General features: G+C 52.7%; 1 protein-coding gene across 6 annotated transcripts in view; it reads right to left on the bottom strand.

Moving 5' to 3' along the window:
* Nucleotides 1-19,733, bottom strand: part of ADCYAP1R1 (ADCYAP receptor type I) — a 55,032-nt gene that overhangs the window by 16,434 nt on the left and 18,865 nt on the right. For 5 of the 6 annotated variants that reach the window (XM_033863130.2, XM_073809799.1, XM_033863131.2 and 2 more), the window contains exons 4-13: nucleotides 14,763-14,870; nucleotides 12,714-12,734; nucleotides 11,437-11,478; nucleotides 8,793-8,902; nucleotides 8,160-8,257; nucleotides 7,548-7,680; nucleotides 6,547-6,700; nucleotides 6,054-6,114; nucleotides 5,373-5,442; nucleotides 1,347-1,438 (exon numbers count right to left, since the gene is read on the bottom strand). In XM_033863130.2, the coding sequence (XP_033719021.1) occupies nucleotides 1,347-1,438; nucleotides 5,373-5,442; nucleotides 6,054-6,114; nucleotides 6,547-6,700; nucleotides 7,548-7,680; nucleotides 8,160-8,257; nucleotides 8,793-8,902; nucleotides 11,437-11,478; nucleotides 12,714-12,734; nucleotides 14,763-14,870 (889 nt within the window). The remainder of the gene's footprint in view (nucleotides 1-1,346; nucleotides 1,439-5,372; nucleotides 5,443-6,053; nucleotides 6,115-6,546; nucleotides 6,701-7,547; nucleotides 7,681-8,159; nucleotides 8,258-8,792; nucleotides 8,903-11,436; nucleotides 11,479-12,713; nucleotides 12,735-14,762; nucleotides 14,871-19,733) is intronic. The other variant, XM_073809800.1, reaches the window with a different exon arrangement.

The raw sequence follows: 19,733 nt of genomic DNA, 5'->3' as shown, positions 1-19,733 counted from the left end.
CTGGTAAAGTATGTCCGGGGGTCAATAGAGGGTCCTTACTCAGGCTGCAGCTGAGCCACCATGTGTGACCCTGCACAGGCAGAGTGAGGGGAAGCTAGGAGAGGCCCCAGAGGAGAGGTGCCAGGGACCTCAGAAGAAGAAACAGATCCTACCAGGAAGCAAGGTGGGGCAGGAGCTGGGGGAACCATGGTTGCTTAGAGCTCAAAGGAGAGACAAGGCCGACTTTGCTACCCACCAGCTTCAGAGGCCCGAGATGACTGCTAGCGTGGGAACCAAGCCACCCTCAAGCAGGATAAGCAGGCCAGACGTAAGGACGTGGTTTCTGACACTGGACCAGAAAAGGTGAGGGGAGCGGTGGGGCCCTGTTTTGTGGCTCCTGGGGAAGAAGGCAGGAATGATCTCTCCGGGGCAGTTACTTACAGACAGCTGGCCCTACCAGCCCATCAGGGCAGGGCCTCCAAGAGTTTATGACTTATGTGGATGAACAATTTCCAGCTACATAACATACACATATAAGCAAAGGTTGGTAAACATTTGCCAAAACATGAAAAAATAAAGGGCAATAAATGGAGAGCCAAAAGAAGGAGGGGAGGGGCGGTCAATGTAATCATCCTACACGCGGGGAGAAGCAAGCCTGACGGAACCAGGCCCTAGGCTAATCCCTGCCCCCAGCGGAAGGGCTATCACAGGAGAGGTACCCAGGCTGAACAGAGACCAGGGGCAATCTCCACTGACCTGGGGAAGCCTCAAGGAGCCTGAGGGAAGGATCTGGCGCTGATCCCTGAGCAGTTCCTGCCTCTCCCTCTCTCCGGGAGCATGGCAGGGTGGAGGAGCCCTCTGCTGGAGTCTCTCTGCTGTCCCACTTGTCCACTGGGCAGCCCATCAAGGTTCTGAGCCCCAGGTTGCAGCCTCTGATGGAGGCCGGACCAGCCCCCTCTGGTGCCACGAGAGTACTTCAGCTCCTTCTAACCTGCTCTCTCCTTAAACTGAGGACGCAACACATACGGCTTCCACGCCAGAGACTGTCCTCAGATTCCCTGTGCCTAGGTGGCCCCTCCAGCCAATCACAGGGCACCAACCTGCCTCCCCGGGGCCGGAAGTGCCTCACAGCACACACACCCAGATGGTCACGTTCCTGACCACAAAGCAAGAAGGGTGAGATGGAAGACGGCTGCGGGAGAGGTGGGCAACTATATTTTACAGGTACTTTAACCCAAAAGAATTCTTGCCAATGCCCGTGCGAGGGTACCCCGTCAGCGACACCCAGGCCTTCTCCTCCTGTGTCCTGTGTGCAGGGCCCATACAGCTGTTGGACTTGACCATGGCATTCACCTAATGGTACTTACAAGTAGATGCTGGACTCATTGCCTCCCATGTCTGGAGACTGAAGTTTCTGCACAAGGATGACAATGATGCCGACGAAGAGCACAAAGTTAACCTGAGAAGCAAAGAAAAACCAGATGAAAACGGTTCTGAGCAAAGACTTTCCACACCCCGGCCTCCGCACTGTCTGTTATTCCCCCAGCAGGGCCCTCCTCCCATCCAGGCAAGATCCCATCTAGGCTTAGAATCTTCAGATGGCAGCATGAACACTCATTCACCCCCCAGCCTCCCTCCATATCACTGAAATGACAGAAGAGAGAGATGAAGAAGAATTCCATAAGAGTACTGAGAAATAGCAAAGATTATCATGAGTGAGCCAGAAAAGGGAGCAATCTCTGGAAAAGAAAGAGCCAACAGTGTCAGGGTGATGGAAAAACTACAGTGCCAAGGAGAGAAGAGGCTATCGCAGAAGTGAGAGCTGTCCTCTGGAGAAACTCCAAGTCCAGAGTCACTGAATACAGAAAACCAGAATGGACAACCATATAAGTATTATTAATTAAAGGACTGCCTGGGAATAGCAATAACGTTTACCTTCAGACAAAAGCTCTCTAAACAAAGTGGGAAGCTGTGTGTATGGTGAGGAAGGAAGAGGGAGGGGAGCAAATGAAAAGAAACAAGGCGACTACGCGGCAACATCTGGCTGTAGCAAAGCAGCGCTCAAGGAGGAAACGGAGAGCCTAACACTAACTTAATAAAAAATAATAAATATTGAAAATAGAATAATTAACCATTCAAATCAAAATCTAGGGAAAGAGTACCACAAATTTAAGTTATACAAGAAAGAAGTTAAAGATAAAAATTCATTAAAGAGGGCTTCCCTGGTGGCGCAGTGGTTGAGAGTCCGCCTGCCGATGCAGGGGACATGGGTTCGTGCCCCGGTCTGGGAAGATCCCACATGCTGCGGAGCGGCTGGGCCCGTGAGCCATGGCCGCTGAGCCTGCGCGTCCAGAGCCTGTGCTCCGCAACGGGAGAGGCCGCAGCAGTGAGAGGCCCGTGTACCGCAAAAAAAAAAAAAAAAAAAAAAAATTCATTAAAGAAATACAAAAAAAAAAAGTAGACTTGATCGATAAAAATAGAATTTTTTGGTTTTGCTCTGCTCGTTTTCACAGATCAAGTAGAATGGTAAAGCCTCCTCCAGAGGGCAGGGTTCTGTCAGTCCTGCTTTCTACTGCAAGCTCAGTGTCTAATCAGTACCCGGGATTTAGCACAGTAAATACTGTTAACTGCACATGTTAGTCCAAAAGGAGAAAATGCAATCAAGCACATTTAGGGATGAGAAAGAGGACAACAGATGTACAGAATATTTTAAATCATCACAAGGAAAAAAAAATCAAACAAAATGGGAAAATATAAATTAATCAAATCAAATCAACATGTAGAAAATGAGAATAGAGCAATGACCTCAGGAGAAATTTAAAAAGTACTCAAAGACGTATGCATGAAAAGGCACCAGCCCAGATAATTTTACTGGCCAGTTTCAAAATACCTTTAGGGAAGATGTAATTTACATACTACTTCATTATTTAAAAGCAAATAAAAAGAAAACCTCCCAAATTACCTATGAGGCTAACAAAACCCTAGTACAAAACCTAGACAAGGACAGAAAGTGTGTGCGCGCACGCACACCCACACACACGCCTAAAACCGGAGAACTTACAAAGAACAAATGTAAAAACTATAAACAAAATATTAACAGATAGAATTTAGCAGTGCATTAAAAGAACAAACAGATCACGGCCATAAAGGTTTTATGTCAGGAATGCAAAAAAAATCTACTAATATTTGTTACATTAACAGATTAAAACAACGAACTACCTTTATCCCACATAAGATTGGTGAATAGTTCAATAATGGAAACATCAACAAAAACATAAGAAATGAGCACTTTCGTACTCTGCCTGTGGAGGGCAATTTGATATCCATGAAAATGTTAAATGTATACATCCTTTGTCCCAGAAATTCCACTCCTGGGATTTACTCTAAGGCATATTCACATATAACTCAAGAGTATACACAAATATATCCACCACAACATTGTTCATCATGAAGATAAACTCAATATTATAAATGTCCATCACTAAGGGAATGATCAACTAATGTCTCCAAAACACATTTGATAAAATTCAACACCTATTCCTGACTTCTAAAAAATAAACACTAAAACAAGAAAAGAATAGAAACTTTCCTAATTCAGTGAAGGTAACTCCCCAAAACTATAGCAAACACCATCCTCAAAGAAACCAAGGAATAAACAGTATAAATATTGGAAATGAAAACTAAAATGTATTTCCATTTATAGATCATGTAATTTTCCATGAGAACCAACTGAAAATGGATAAGAACCAATAAAAGAGCTTCAAAAGGTAACCAAGGAAAGAAAAAAATACACAAAAACTAATAGCTTCCCTAAGTCCCAGCACAAATACACCCACTAGAAAATATAACGAAAGAATGATTCCTAGACACAGGACGAGCACAAACGGAAAGACACCATAAAGGGAAACCTAACAAGACAACTAAAAAAAACTGTCAAAAATGACTCTATGAGAAAGACTGAATAAATGGAGAATCATGCCATATTCTTGGAAAGGAAGACTCAATATTTTAAGAAAACCACTTCTCCAAATTTGTTTATAAATTCAATGGAGTTCCTATAAAAATCTCAACCAGCCTTTTTTTTGCAACTTGACAAATTTGCAACTTGACAAATTTGAAAGTCCATCTGAAAAAGTGAATGTGCGAGAAAATTTGGAAGGGGAAAAAAATAAGAAAGGGGATATGAGCACACCCGATATCAAAACATGCTGCCAGTTTACAGTAACCTGCCACAGGAAAAGCCAGATAGATTAGTTACATGGAGTAGGAAGTCTGGAACTAAATACAAGTAGAGTACATTGAGTGTTTACGATAAAGTGGCATTTGTACGTAATGGAGAAAGAAGGACCTATTCAATAAAAAGAACTGAGAGGGTGGATGTCCACCCATTGGAAAAAAAATAATAAGGTTAGCTATCATTTCAGATCAGACAGAGAAATAAAATTTCAGATAGATTAAAGGCATATGTGTAATAATGCAATCTATAAAATTGTTATAAAACGATTAAGAATACTTTTATATCTTAAGGTTGGGAAAGACTTCCATAAACAAGAAATAAGACTCAGTGCTTCCCTGGTGGCGCAGTGGTTGGGAGTCCGCCTGCCGATGCAGGGGACACGGGTTAGTGCCCTGGTCCGGGAAGATCCCACACGCCGCGGAGCGGCTGGGCCCGTGAGCCATGCGTGTCGGGAGCCTGTGCTCCGCAATGGGAGAGGCCACAACAGTGAGAGGTCCGCGTACCACAAAAAAAAAAAAAAGAAAGAAAGAAATAAGGCTCAGAATTCATGATGAGAAAGCCTGACGGTCTGACTATATAAAATTATGCAATCTTGGATGTATACTTACAACATGTATAACAGACGAAGCATTACTATCTATCGAACAGTAAGAAAGATAACAACTGGACTAGAAAAATGAGCAAAGAATAGATAATAACCAGAATAAAAACAAATTGTCAATAAATATTTGAAAAAAATGCTCTGTTGCACTAGCAATATGGAGAAATGCACATTAAAACAATCAGCTACCATTACCTCCCACAAGGCTGTGCAAAAATTTAAATGATTGAAATTACAAGTGCAGGCAATGATATGGGAATACCCTTTGTGACCCAGCAATTCTACTCTAGGGATTAATTCTAAAGAAATATTCACACGTTTTCAAAACTATGCACAGAACTGTTCCTAGTAGCATCTTCCATAATGAGGGAAAACGGGATAAAGATAAATGTCCAACACTCGCGGAAGAGCTAAATAACTTGTGCGCCCTTTTTGCAGAATATAACACAGCCACGGGAGGTTGGTTTGTGTGGTGACCTCTTTATTTCTCCTCCTCCCTTGCCTTTCAGCCCAGGCCTCTGTTTCTTCCCTGCTTCTTGTCCCAAGGACACTCACCATTATGGAGCCAACCACAGGGGCTTTGATCACCCACCACAGAGCCGTGTTGTCATTCATATCCCAGCAGCTGCAAGACAGACAGAAGGAAGAGAGATGATGCTTGCGGGCATCATCTCTCCTGGCTGGCCGGAAGGGATGCAAGGGCATCACCATCTCCTTCCAGCCAGCCCCTCCTGCAGCTCTGAGGAGGGGCTGGCTGGAAGGAGAGCTCTCAGGCGGGCTGCACACCCAAGCCCAGCCCTGGTTCAAGTGCCTTGGTCCTTCCCTCTGCTCCCCTGTCAAGGCAGGGACTGGAGCCCAGGAGTGAGGGCACCAGTGGGCTCCTGGGCGAGGGCCACGTTCCCCCTTCAGACCTAGGGCTCTGGGGGATGCGACCTCACCCTCGATATTCCTCCTCCCCTCCCTAAAAGGAGAACAGCCACTCAGAGTTGGGCCCAGAAGCAGAGCAGGACTCTGAAACCTTGCACATTCCCTCACTGAGTCCCGGCTGAGATGTGGCTGGGTGGGTCCACCCGCAGTGGGGTCAGAGCACAGTCACTGCCCAGGGCTGGGGGTGCAGCCATGCCCGGCATTGGATGGTTTGCCTGAGACAGTTCATGGGACATCAGGACAGCCGCTGACAACCATCTGTAAGAGCCTCCCTGGGGCTCCGGCCCTGGCTGTCGGGCATGTACTCACCCTGTGTCATCGAAGTAGAGCCTCAGCACAGCCCACACGGACACACACACAGTTGGGGTCCCTGGAGAGCAAGAAAAGGAGCCCCGTGATAACTGGAAAACCAATAGGCCCAGTGTCCCCCTCAGACTTGGGGCTTCTGGGGGCCAATGAACCCCTCAGAGGTGGGGTCCCGACCCATGGGGCATGTCTCCCTCTCAGACCTGGAGTCCTGGGGATCCTAACTGTCCCTCACACCCAGGCCTCCTGGGGGTCCATGTCACTCCCAAACCCTGGGCTACCTCGCCTCTCAGGAGGACTCTTGAGCATATCCCCTCCATCAGACAGTGGGCTTCCTACGAGAAGAGCAAGAAAGCGTCCAAGAACCGGGAGTGTGCCGTCAGCTGCGAGGCAGGTCAGTGCCTCCCTCCTCTGACCTGACGCTCCCGGACGGCAGGACCAAGGACATCCCCGGCCATGAGGCCTGAACCTGTCTGGGAGACAGCCAGGGACCTACCCCAGCCAATGAGGATGTACCAGTAGAAGTATCTCCTCTCGGGGAAGAAGGTCTCCACCAGCAGCGTGAAGAGGTACAGGCCCTCAATGAACAGCCAGAAGTAGTTGGATACGACACAGTAGTGGAAGAAAACCATCACAGCCTTGCATTCCACCTGCAGGGAGAGCGAGGAGGGGGGGGGTGGCACGAGACCCCACCGAACCCTGAAAATCCAGCCCAGCAGGACCAGAGAGGATCCTGAGGGCCCTTCAGCTGAAGCATGCTTGGGTTTAGACACCCCGTGGGTCTGAAAGACTCAACATTCCTGGATTCAGAGTTTACAACTGCAGCATCCTGTGAGTCTGAGTCGAAGTTGCCATGGAGGCAGCTCTGCACAGGTCAGAAAACATGGAACCCCCTTTTCTCCCCAGGCTCATTCTCCCCGACCTTCCCGCCCCATCCCCAGTGTCCACAGGAGAGGCGAATAAGGAGGACCCTGCAGGAGCCTCCTTGGTAAAATAAAGGTTTCAGGCATCACGTAGGTTAGGGGAACACCCCTGGCCCCCCGGAAATCTCACAGATCCCCCTCCAAGTGAGCCCTTTCAGGTCAAGGTCTTGTGCTCTGGGCTGTTCTTTCCATCCTGCCCCAACGAAGCCTATCTTTTCTGCTCATCTCCAAATGTATCAGAACTGAGGAGGTGGTCTGGAGGGAACCCCAGCCAATCAGCCCCTTGGCTCCATCTTGGGTTAAACGACCTGTGGCCAAGCCAGCCCTCTCTCTGAGCTTAGTCAAGCGGGACTTGACATTTCCACCCGACCCTCCTCCACTGCCCTGCCAAGGACACACAGAGGCCAAGGGACAGGAAGTGAAGTCCCGCTGGGGTCTCACTGGCTGCTAGTAACTGCAGGGTCATTCCTGGGTTTCCGTGTTCACTGGGGTCGATACCTTAACCTGCAGGAAAACACCTGGACGGCAGGGCGTCGCAGGGAGGGCCAGTCCTGGCAGGGCTCCGCGCACTCACAGTGGAGACGAAGCAGTGGTTGCCGTCCTGCTCAGCGTAGAGGATCCAGTCTTTGATGAAGACGGAGATGGCCCTCAGCATGAACGACGCAAAGAGGTTCATGTGGATGAAGTTTCGGGTGCAGTGCAGCTTCCTACACCAGCGGCCAGGGAAGCAAAAGGCTTTGAAGTAAGGAACTCCACAGCCTTCCACCCTCCACCTCGGGGTCTGCTTTGGGCCAACTCCACGGCTTTGTCTCAAGGGGGTCCTCCACCTAGACCATCCCCTTCTTCCCACCTAGACTCTAAACCCTCGCTCACTCCCAGGCCCCTGCCACCTGGCCCCACTACCCTGTGACCTACTCCCTCCTGTGACCTCTCTTTATCTAGACCAGGAAGATAAAGTGAGGAACGTAGGTCTCCTGCCCAGGGTCTTCCTTGCTGTGTGGCCCTGGATAAGTCCGTTGCCCTCTCCGGGATCAAGTTTCCCATCTCTTATCCTAGGGGTGGGGGAAATGCCTTCCAAGGGACTTCCAGAGCTGACATCCAGGGAAGCAGCGGGAGGTGGGAGGGATGGAGCAAGGGCTCTGAGCTGGGGTGGGCTGCGCTCAGTCGAATGCTGCCAGGGTCTCACCGGAAACGACACAGGATGACCATGGCAGTGGTGAGGGTGACGAGGGACGTGCTGTAGCCAACTGTGTACAGGGCCTTCACCGACAGGTAGTAATAATCCTGGAGCAGAGCACAGGACACGCAGGGCTCCACGTGGGGCCTGCCCCCGGCCCCCGGCCCCCACGGAACTGCATCTGATCTCCCAGGCGCCCCCCAGCCACCTCCTCCCTCTGCAGGGTCCGCACTGTGCAAAAGCTGAGGGCTGGCAGAGTGCAGGAGCACTGACCAGCCAGAAGGGGGCGCAGCCTCATCCTGGGGGAGGAGCCGGGAGGCCCCCTGCTGGGCCCCACATTAACCCTTCAATGGCTGGGCCACAGAAAGTCTGTGTCTCCTGAAAGAGTAGCTAGGGAGGTGGAGGACGCGGGCTGGGGGCCGGAGGAGCTCAAGCAGCAAACCAGTTGTTTCTCAGCCCAGAATGAGCGAATGAAAGTCCCGCCCTCTCATGCAGCAGGCTACGCAGCAGGTGCTCATGAACACTGCCTGGGGACCGGAGCTTCTGCACGTCCATCAGAAGTGCAGGCCTCTGGTAGACACACCCCTCCACCCACCTCCTCAGCCTCATCCCTCCACCTCCAGGTGAGAAGCAGACACTCACCTGGTCCCCGGTCTCAGACTCGTACTCATCAAACCCACAAGCGTCGAAATAATGAGGGAACGGCTCCGACCATCCATCCTCTGTGCAGTTCCGGCTCACCACCCTCATGCCTGCAGCAGAACAAAAACTCAGCAAGCCACAGAAATGATTTAAAAGGGCTCCGAGATTCTTAATCGAAAATTACTTCTTAAGCGGGAATTCCTGGAAATCCACATGCCCGTCTGAGAAGCATGGCAGCTGAAGGTTCATGAGATCCTCCACTGTCCAAGGGAAAGTAGTCATTGCTTTTACCCTTATACAAAGGACGAGGAGGGTAGGAGGACAAGGTGCAAGCTGACCTCTAAACAAGGGGTGAGGGGACTGAGCCAGAACGAATCCAGCCTCCTTCCGCCTAGGGAAAGGCCTGAGCCCCTGCCCTAGGCCCTGGGTCGGCACTTGCCAAACTTCGGCGAGCAGAAGAATGACCTGGGATCACAAATGCAGATTCCAGGCCCGAAGATTCTGGCCCAGGAGTCACCTCAGGTGGTGGTGCAGCAGGAGTTCTCGTCACACCTGGAGCTCTAGGTGATGCCTTTACCGGGAGCTCTGGGCCTTCCAGCAGCTGCAATATCCCGTGTCGAGGGGACGCGTGGCCTGCTTAATTAACAAGGACCAGACCTCCACTGACCTAGCGTCAGATCTTATTAAGATACATATTTAGGTTTAGAAAAAAAGAGACTTTGCCTTTTCAGGTTTAGAGGTCTGTTTCCTGTCACTAATACACTTTAGTTTTCTTTTGCTCGAGTTTAAAGGCCATTTTGCAGGACACCAGAGTGGGCAGGAGTCATTGGCTGGCTGCAGAGTGGAGTCCAGTCCGGTTTTCACCCCGCCTGGGTGCCTTTTGGCCTTTAATGATTGCTCATTTCACCTTCCCCGCTCCTGATTGTCTAAAGGTGAACCATGGATGTCTGGGGGAGGGGAGAAGGCAGCAGCCACCCCCTGCCTCCAGCCCAGTCCCGGAGTGTGGCCCCAGGCTGACCCCCCTTCCCAGACTGGCTTCCTGGGAGTTTACCTGGTATGTTAGGACACCTGGGGTTGGCTCTTCCTTTCAGGATTCAGGGGCCAGAAAGTCGTATACAAGAGACATCTGCATAAAAGAGGCTCCAACACCCATGTTGTTGGAAGAATCCCCCCCCCCCGTGGCCAAGGCCACCTCTGGGGCACTCAGGAAGGGGGGCAAGGGCAGAGGCCAAGAAAGGGGACCCCTACACTTTTCCAACCTCGTGTCCTGCTGGTTGAGTTGGAAGATCTAAGGCCAGTTCTTTTTTTTTGCGGTACGCAGGCCTCTCACTGCTGTGGCCTCTCCCACTGCGGAGCACAGGCTCCGGACGCGCAGGCCCAGTGGCCATGGCTCACGGGCCCAGCCGCTCCACGGCACATGGGATCCTCCCAGACCGGGGCGCGAACCCGTGTCCCCTGCATCGGCAGGCGGACCCCCAACCACTGTGCCACCAGGGAAGCCCAAGGCCAGTTCTTTTTAGCCAGGAGTCAGAAACGCACTTCCTGGGACTCTGGGAAGCAGCGGAGGGTGGGCTCTCCTGCCATAAAGAGAGCTCTGCCCATAGCGGGAGGACTGGTCTCCATCGCTGCTCAGATTCTGAGTCTTATGACCCAGGACAAAAAGGACATCTGGCAGGCCCAGGGAGAGAAGGGCTCACTTCTGTCCCACAGTTTGATGCCAAATGGTTCCTTCTTCCAGCAAATCTGTTTCAGGCTGCTACTGGCAACCTCTTTCCAAGTCCCTCTGAACGTTTCTTTCAGAAAGTCTGCACGTCCTAGGGGACCACGGCCTTGGCCAAGCCCTTCCCTCCCCTGGGTCTCCTCTCTGCTTTGCCCACATCGGGGTGGTGGGAAGAGGAAAGGGAAGTCGCTTTGAAAAACATTTTTGTAAAAAAGTATCCTGGAGATACAAGCCATTTCCTTTCTTTTATTTTCCTTCTTTCTCTTTTTATAATACAGCGTGGGCTCAGAAAAGTATAAACCTTTTTGTTCAGAACTCTTCCATGAATCTGCCACTCTACTGCTCTGATAGAAATCTCCGGAAGATGAAGTCCTCTCCGGATTGTCACCACCCTGCAGTGGCTGCACCTACTTCACTAGGCTGTTTTGCCCCAGCACCTCTGTAGGAGCACAGAATCTTAGGGCACGGGTTCTCAAAGTGGGTGCCCCCCCAGACCAGCCCATCAGCATCCCCTGGGAGACTGGCTAGAAATGCACATTCCCAGGCCCCGCCCAGGCCTGCTAAACCAGACTCTGGGAGTGAGGTCCAGGAATCTGCTTTAACAAGCCCATTAGGTGATTTTTAAAGTATGAGAACCACTGTTCTACATATGGGAGTTCAACGCTATCGGAGACCACTTAAGGAGCTCTTTACTGAGATCTGTGCTTCCCTGAAATTGTATGCACAGCGTTCTGTCTGAGCACTTGCGTGCAAATTTCCATGGAGAAAATCCACGGCTTTATCAGAGAAGGAAAGCGAGCTGCCAAAGATCACACAGCCAGAGAGAGGTATAGACCGGCCTGGAAGGAGGGGTTCCCCAAGTTCACAGGTTAGCAGATGCCCTCCCTCCAGCCAGCCCATGGTGAACCCCAGCTCATCCCTTACCTGAGGGATCCAAGGAGTTACTGTCAGCAAATCCGAACTCTCCTGCAAAACAGGCGTGAGCATGAGTCGGGACACCCGGCCATCAGCTTGCCTGGGCTATCCACTGCTTACTCTGCGCCGTGGAAGGCCAAGGCTGCCCCTGGCCTGAAGGATCAGGGCTGGGGGAAGGTGGGATCTTGGCCAAGAGGCTGCATCACACAGAGTAGCCACACACACCTGTCTGACTCACTGCACCTTCCAATGCCATCTCATTTGCTTTGTATTTCTATGATGCTAATGGTGGCCCATGACTCAGTTCTCCGCACTGGACCACAGGGAGTGGAAATGGGACATTGTCGGGAGGATGGGAGGGCCTCTGGAGTGGGAGAGGACTGGAAGAGGGTAATTGGGCCTTTCCTCTTTTTTTGTAGGTGCTTGTTGTTTATCTATTTTATATAAAGTAGTGTGTATATGTTAATGCCAAACTCCTAATTTATCTCCGCCCCCGCCTCTGCTATCCCCTTTGGTAACCATGTTTGTTTTCTATGTCTGTGAGTCTATTTCTGTTTTGTAAATAAGTTAATTAACTGGGTCTTTTCGAGAAAAGGGCAAAGAATAGCAATATGGGTCCTGGGCTTGCATTTTTTCTTTGGTGCTCAACCCTCAATCTCAGCCCACAAACCACTCCCATCAAAGGGAACCCAGAACTCCAAAGACTTCCTCCTCAGACATTTTTTCTCTTTCTCTCCTGACTCTTTATTCCCTCCTCCACCCGTTCTTTAGGCTGAATCTCCTTAGCAGTGAACCCCAATTTCCCCTCTACTTCTCAAAATTCTGTTTTCAAGGTGCAGCTGACATGCCACCTCCTCCAGGAAGCCTCCCCTGACATCATCGTTATTCTGCCCGAATGCCACCTGGTTGGGTCTCTTCTACTCTGGAGCTTGCCATACATTCCAACTCCACATGTTGGCTCACTCACACAATCAGGCCTGTACGTGTACATATGCACGTGCCTATGCACACGGGTGGCCTTGTTTGCTAACCCCTCCACAGGGGAGTGGGTGTCAACTTCCCAAACAAGCTCATGAGCACCCTGAGACCAGGAGCTCCATCTTCCATCTTCCTGTGTCTCCCCCACCTCCAGATGGCCAAGGAGGGAGGGGGTGGGGGGGAGGTGGGATGAACCCAGCCCCTGATGAGCCTCTCATTCCACCCCCACCCACTCCCAGCAGGCAGAGCCAGGCTCCTGCCGGATGGACAGATGATCGGCAGTCTGTCCTCTCCAAGGTTCCTCTTACCGATGGTTTCCGTCTCCCAGACTGAAACAGAGAGAGACAGACGGACAGACAGAAAGACAGAGAGAGAGAACACAGAGGTGAGCAAGGGGTCTAAAGTCAGGCCTGCTCTCTCTGGGCCCTGCTGACGATTTCCTCCTCTTTCCCACTCCCAGACTCTGGAGAGAGGCTCTGCTGGGGGCGCCAGAGGCATGAGAACTACAAGCTGGGGCTGGACCAGACACTGGAGACTTCTACGACTCCCTCGAGAACAGGACACAGTTAAAGAGAAATATCAGAGGCATGTGTAAGGAGGAGAGCGATCAACGTTCCCGTCTCTCCAATAGCCCGCAGAGCAACAATTATTACAATGAGATTCAGCCCTGAGAACCAGGAAATAAAATGAAAAAACGCCACCTTCAGCTTTCTAAGTATTTAAGGCAAGTCTCACTAATCCAGCTCTGTGAATGGAGATGCTAAAAAGGCCTGCCTTAATGAACCATTAAGAAGCAGGGGTAAATAACACATTCATTGTGCAATTGCCAGAGGGAGGCACAGAGTCTGAAGGAAAGTTTATCTTAAGAAAATGTTATTTTACTGCTGATTCATTTTACCTTTTTTTGTGGTTGGAAAGAAGTAATCCTGCCATGGTACCTGACCCAGAGTAGCTGTTCTGTCAACTTTAAATAAACGACTGAACGAAAGGAGTACGTGAGCGGAGGAAGTGATTAAGTTGGTTTCTATAGGAATGAATTCGAAACTGGGCTGAATCAGCAGGCGGCCACCTCGCCTGACGTCCCACCATTCATACTGTGCCTCTTGCTTCAGAACTTCCCATCCTGCCCTGGGTCACACCCAGTCCCCGCGCTGTCAGGATGGAAGAGTTCAACTGCCACTCTCCTGCTGGGCTGGCTGGAGATTCTGGAGGTGGGAGGTGTGGCTAACAGGCCCTGCTCCGGAGCGGAAGTTGGGGGGAGGCGAGGCAGGGGTGCGATGCAGCTAGACCCTGCCTCCTCTGGGCCTGGGCAGGGAGGCAGAGATGGGGCCCTGGCACCCCGATACAATGCCACTACCTCCCTCCGCCGCCTCTTGCAAAAAGAGAAGTCCAGGCACAGTCTAGGTTGCTGGACTTCCAGGTGTGAAAGACTTTGCCGCTGCCTCTCACACACACGTTAGGGACAGCGGCAGGCAGGATTCTGTAGTGAGGTGGAGCTTGGAGACTCTCCACTTCTGGAAGGACACTGGCTGAAGCCTTAGGCAGGTGAAGGACGAAGCTGAGACCCAGGTCTCAAGGGGCCAGAGCCTGGTCGCCCACACGTGTCTCAGACTCTCTAATCTCCTCAGGAGCCCCACCCTCCGTCCTCCTCAAACCAAGGCCCCAGCCCAGGGCTCAGTGGTCCACGGGTGGTTCTCAGTACATCGCCGGCCTGGAGTCCGGCCCCGCCACCTCTCCCCGCCCAGCCCAACTCAGCACCCCTCAGCTTGCCACCCTGCTTCCCGTGACACCTCCAGGGTTGGGGTAGAGGGCCAGTCTGGCTCCAGGCCTTTCCCAGTGTCAGTGTGGACTCATCAGCCACCAACCTTCTTTAGGAGTCCACGAAGCCTCCACCAAAGACAGGAGCAGGCCTGGAGAGACCACCAGACTCACATTCAAAGGAGAGACTCCCCAGAACCCCTTCCCCTCAGACCCCTCCCCATGGAGAGGCGGTCACCCAGGCCTCTCTGTGCGAGTGATAACGGTGATAACATCAGCTGACACCACTGACCATTAAGACATGTCCAGTCTCACTAAGGGACTTCTCGCTAAGGAACTTGGAGTCCAAGCTCGAGAGCCCAGCCACGACGATGCACCTCCACGTGGACTTGCCACGTCTGAGGGGTGCTTCTGTGTCCCTGTGTGCACGAGGGTCCGTGATTTCATCTCCCCACCAGCACATGAGCTCTGGAATGGGAAGTATCTGCCTGCAGGGCGCCCTATGTCCCTGGTGCTGGTCTCTCAGAAAAGCCTGAGGTCCGAACAGGGGAGCAGGCTGGACCCAGAGTGGCCTGAAGAGGCCCCCAGGGGGGACCCACCTTGGTCTGGGTTGAAGATTCGGAAGAGCTCGGGGCAACTGACGAGGACCATCTCACCCACGTGGGCAGGCTTCCAACATGTGATGTTGTCCCACATCCCAGGGCAGCCTGTGAGGAAGGGAACCATGGTGAGAGGGCAGCCAGACGCCCACATACACACACACACATCACACGCACACATCACCCTGCATGAGCTCTTCCACGTCCCCAGGCTCCACGTCGCGGTGGGGTCCCACTTCAGATCGACCTCCTCGGTGGGCCCTCCCTACGCCTCGGGGGAGGGGCAGGAACCATCTGGCCCAAGGACGGTGCTCCACGCCCTCTCCCCCCAGTCGCCCAGCGCCTTTCGGGGCAGACCTGCAGCAGGAAGACGACACGGAGCTGGGACCTGAAGAGGACCACAGATTGGCCAGATGGGGGTGGGGGGAGGAGGGGAGAGGCCTGCAAAGCCGAGGCCCCGAACTATCAAAGGGCTCGGAGCACGAGGAGCCAGGAAGCAGGGAGCACCTGAGGGGCCACTGCTGGCGAGGCACCCCCGCACCAGGTGAGCACCGAGGGCTGGAGGAGAGCGAGGACAAACCGAGAGCTATTTAGGAATCGCCAAGGCGCGCGACTCGCTGGACGTGAGCTTGTGGGAAAGGAGGAAGAGGTTGAGCTTGATGACCAGGTTTTCAGATCTGGGGGGCTCCGTGGACGCTCCGACCCCCGTGCCTGCTCTCCTTCCAGCCCTTGCCAGCCTCTCTGTGGAGTCCTCTGTACTCCCATCACCACCACCTCCCCTCCCCTTCATGCTTCACCCCTCGTCTGACTCCACCCCTCCTCTCCACAGAGAGGCCTCTTGCCCTTACAGACCTCTCCGCCCTTATGGAGTGGGCTCCACCCTGCCCACCCCGACTGCATGCGGGGGCTCGTGTCTGCCCTGCCCTCGGCCCCTTGCCCCACTGCCCTTAAACGAGACCACCAGGCCCAAGGACTTCAGGATAGAATTACACAGACAACTGCCAACCCTGACTCCTGCACAACACGGGGGCTACCTTCCATGGCCAGGGGCCTGCTGGATATCCCCACCTTGAAAGGCCTAATCCACACACAGCGTGTCCAAGACTCAACTCAGCAGCTCCTACAAACTCTGATTCCCTGTCTCAGCCCCAGCTAGAGCCCTGGAGTCACTCTTGCTTCGTCTCCTCCTCCTTCGTGCTCCACAGCCGACCGGTCGCCAAGTCCTGCCGGTGTGACGTCTGGATATTTGTGGAATCCATGCCCTACCCTCCATCCTTGCACTCCCACCTAGCTAAGGGCTGACCACCTGTCACTGGGACCATGGCTAGAGCCTCCCCAGTGGTCTCCTCACTCAACCGCACAGAGCTGTGACCGTGAGCTCTTCCAAAGGAAGATCGGGCTGGGTCACACAGCCGCCACCCCCAGTGAGCACCTTCCAGCGATCCTGTCACCTCAGCTGTAACGTGGTTCCTAAGGCCTGGCCCTTGCTTCTCACTCTGGCACGTGGGGCACGGGTGAGGCCCTGGGATGAGAGCTCATCCAGGGAAAGGACGTGATGTGAGAGGAGCCTGGAACCCCCCGTTTTCCAGGTGGGCAGAGATGTAATCATGACGGGGGGGGGGCAAAGGCAGAGAAGGGAGGCAGCAGTGTGGCGTGTCTGACGGCAGAGTACAGACTTTCAGAAAAGGGACCACATCCTGCTGAGCGGTCTATAGTAAGGGCTTTGGAGGGCTTCCCTGCCATGTAAGGGACAGCCAGCGCTTGTCCCAGCCCACAGGACTGCTAGGAGGACTAACGAGTTCATACATGTAAAGCTCGCAGAAGAACGGCGGGCTCGCTCAACGCATGCTCGCCATTGTTATTACCATTGATTTCATTATTTCAATTAGGGGTCCCTGGGGATCATTCCCCTAAGAGAGATGAAACACAGCCCTAGCAGGTGAGAAGAAAGGCCAGTGGAGGGCCACTGACAGACACAGAGGAAGCCCGGGCAGGTGCTGGACAGGGATGGGGGCCCGGGGCGGGCCTCATGAGCTCACAGCCTCTCTGTTGGGGTCCATGACTGACTTTCAGGTCCTGTTTGGACCAGAAGGCACCCAAAGCTTCCAGGTGCAGAAAACCCTATCTCTCAGAACTCAGACCTGGCTACTTTAGAATTCACACCCAATCACATTAGCCTCTAGCATCCTGCTCCCAGAATGACTGAGTCTGGGAGACAGAAGCATCATAGAAAGCTCTGAGGACAACAAACCAAGATGACGAGGATGCTGGGGCCACATGAAGGGAGATGGTCTCAGGTCTGTTACTGACGATTCCTATCCGCCAACCACAGCAGGGCCCCAACCTGCACGTGGCTGGTTATGACAACATATCCTTGAGAGAGACCTAACAGTCCATCTTTGGCCGCCATGGCCCATGTTGACCGTGGAATGGCCATGGAGCGTGGCCGTGTCTGGCCCATGCCCTGGGAACCCCAGTCAACAGATGTTCCCTAGATGTGGAACGTTAGGCCCTGGCACGGCCTAATGTGTTCCCCTGAGTTCTGTGAGCCGTTATAGCAAATGATGGAGCCTGAAGAGGAGGCTATGGGAACTCCTTTTTTTTTTTTGCGGTACACGGGCCTCTCACTGTTGTGGCCTCTCCCGTTGAGGAGCACAGGCTCCGGGTGCGCAGGCTCAGTGGCCACGGCTCACAGGCCCAGCCGCTCCGCAGCACGTGGGATCTTCCCGGACCAGGGCACGAACCCGTCTCCCCTGCGTTGGCAGGCGGGCTCTCAACCACTGCGCCACCAGGGAAGCCCAAGGGAACTCCTGATTTGTAGCCAAGACAGACTGAAGTGTGGGTAACCTGGGGCCCCACGACTTGCAATTGGCATCTGAAATGGGGGAGCAGTCTCCTGAAGCTGACCCTTAACCTGCTGGGTCTGTGCTAACTCCAGGTCATTAGTGTCAGATTTGAATTAAATTGTAGGGACATCCAGTGGGTATCCGTAGAAAACCGGAGAACTGCTTGGTATGGAAAACCCACACATTTGGTGTCAGAAATGCTGTGAAACAGTTTTGCTTTATGGGACAATGTCCCCGACCCCAACGGGAGCTTTCAGCCATCCACACACCTCTCTGGCCTGCATCACTGGGGTCATAGGAGACGCAGGTCACCATCTCGGGGCTTTCCAGGATGCCCTGTGCACATTCCTCCCGTAGGTATCACCTCCTGGCCTGACCCACAGAGGAAGAGAGGTGGGGTCTGTCTCCTCTCCTGTTCTGGATGGGGTCTGCTCTGGCCTCAGGAGCCTTGGAGCTGAATCCTCCCAGGAACGTTTTCCAGGGAGATGAGGATGGGATTTGGGCTCCTGAGAGTGCCTTGGGTTTTTCTAACTAAGGACAGAAACTCATTTTCCTTCCACGCCCACAACACACATCCAGTTTCTCTTTCCCCATCTGTTCCAGACTCCAGTCCCAACAAAGCTTAGTTCTGTTGAGGCTAGAAGATTTCAAGATGCCATTTCTCCCCCACTCCCCCTTCTCCTTTTACCTTTTCTGTGGCTTCTCTTTCCCCTTCCCTTCCCTCTTTTTCACTCATTTATTCAAGAAATATTAAGTGCCTATTACAAGTCAGACACTGGAGAGCAAAACTGGGGTGAATAAACCCCCCTGGTCTGTGCCCACACGGGGCTTATAGCCTGTGGTCCTGGGAATGAGTTTGGATTTAATACCAAATGCTGAGAAGAACTTGGATGGTGTATTCCTTTCCTGTTGCTGCTATAACAAAGCAAACCTGGTGGCTTAAAATGACACAATTTCTTATCTTACGGTTCTGGAGGTCAGAAGTCTCACTGGGCCAAAGTCAAGTTGTCAGCATTCCTTCGGGAGGCTCTAGAGGAGAATCTGTTTCCTTGTCTTTTCCAGATTCAGGAGGCCACCCACATCCCTTGACCTGTGGCCACTCTCTCCATCTTCCAAGCCAGTAGCATAGCATCCTCAAAGCTCTCTCCTCTGACCCTCCTGCTGCCTCCTGTCACCTATAAGGCCGCTTGTGACTCCATTGGATCCACCTGAATAATCCAGGCGACTTGCTCCATCTTAACTTAATTATACCTGCCAAGTCCCTTTTGTCATGTAAGGCAACACATTCACTGGCTTTGGGGATTCGGACGTGGGCCTTTTTTTTTTTCTTTTTTTTTTTTTTTTTTGCGGTACGTGGGCCTCTCACTGTTGTGGCCTCTCCCGTTGCGGAGCACAGGCTCCGGACACGCAGGTTCAGTGGCCATGGCTCACGGGCCCAGCCGCTCCGCGGCATGTGGGATCTTCCCAGACCAGGGCACGAACCCATGTCCCCTGCATCGGCAGGCAGACTCTCAACCACTGCGCCACCAGGGAAGCCCATGGACGTGGGCATCTTTGGTGGGGGCATTATTCTGCCTCCCACAGATGGGTCTGAAGACGCAGAGTCACATGATCTGATTCAGCTGTGTGGGAAGGTAATATATTTCAAGAGCAGGAAAGCAAACATGGAGACATGTCTGTCAGGACATGGCAGCAGTCCAGAGGAGGGTGGAGGGGCTCGCTTAGGAGCCATGGCAGCCAAGGTAGAAAGCAGTTCTGCGTAGGAGAGTCTGGAGGCAGGACTGACAGGACTTGGTGACACACTGGCTGGACCCAGCCGGTGAGCGTGCCAGGGAGCTCATCCGTCTCACGTGACTGAGTGCTCACCCATGGGAAGAGGGGGGAAGTGATGAACAGGTCTCAGAAACATCCCTCGCAGACTCCATACCCTTTCTCTCTCTCTCTCCCCTCTCTGCAGCATCCCTGGAGGCCGCATATCGAGGGTGGCAGTGTTGCGAGATGCAAGGAGCCTGGATCTCTGAAGGACCGGGCAGAGTCGAACTCCACCTCCCACCTCTGCTGACCACGCTGGCTGGTGACGTGTGCAAGCAGGAAATGTTATGGTGCTAAGTCTCTGAGATGTTAA

The sequence above is a fragment of the Tursiops truncatus genome, chromosome 9 (assembly GCF_011762595.2).
Source record: "Tursiops truncatus isolate mTurTru1 chromosome 9, mTurTru1.mat.Y, whole genome shotgun sequence".
Taxonomy (NCBI): Eukaryota; Metazoa; Chordata; class Mammalia; order Artiodactyla; family Delphinidae; genus Tursiops; species Tursiops truncatus.
The sequence above is the reverse complement of the archived record's forward strand: the minus strand, read 5'-3'. Positions and strand labels throughout refer to the sequence as shown.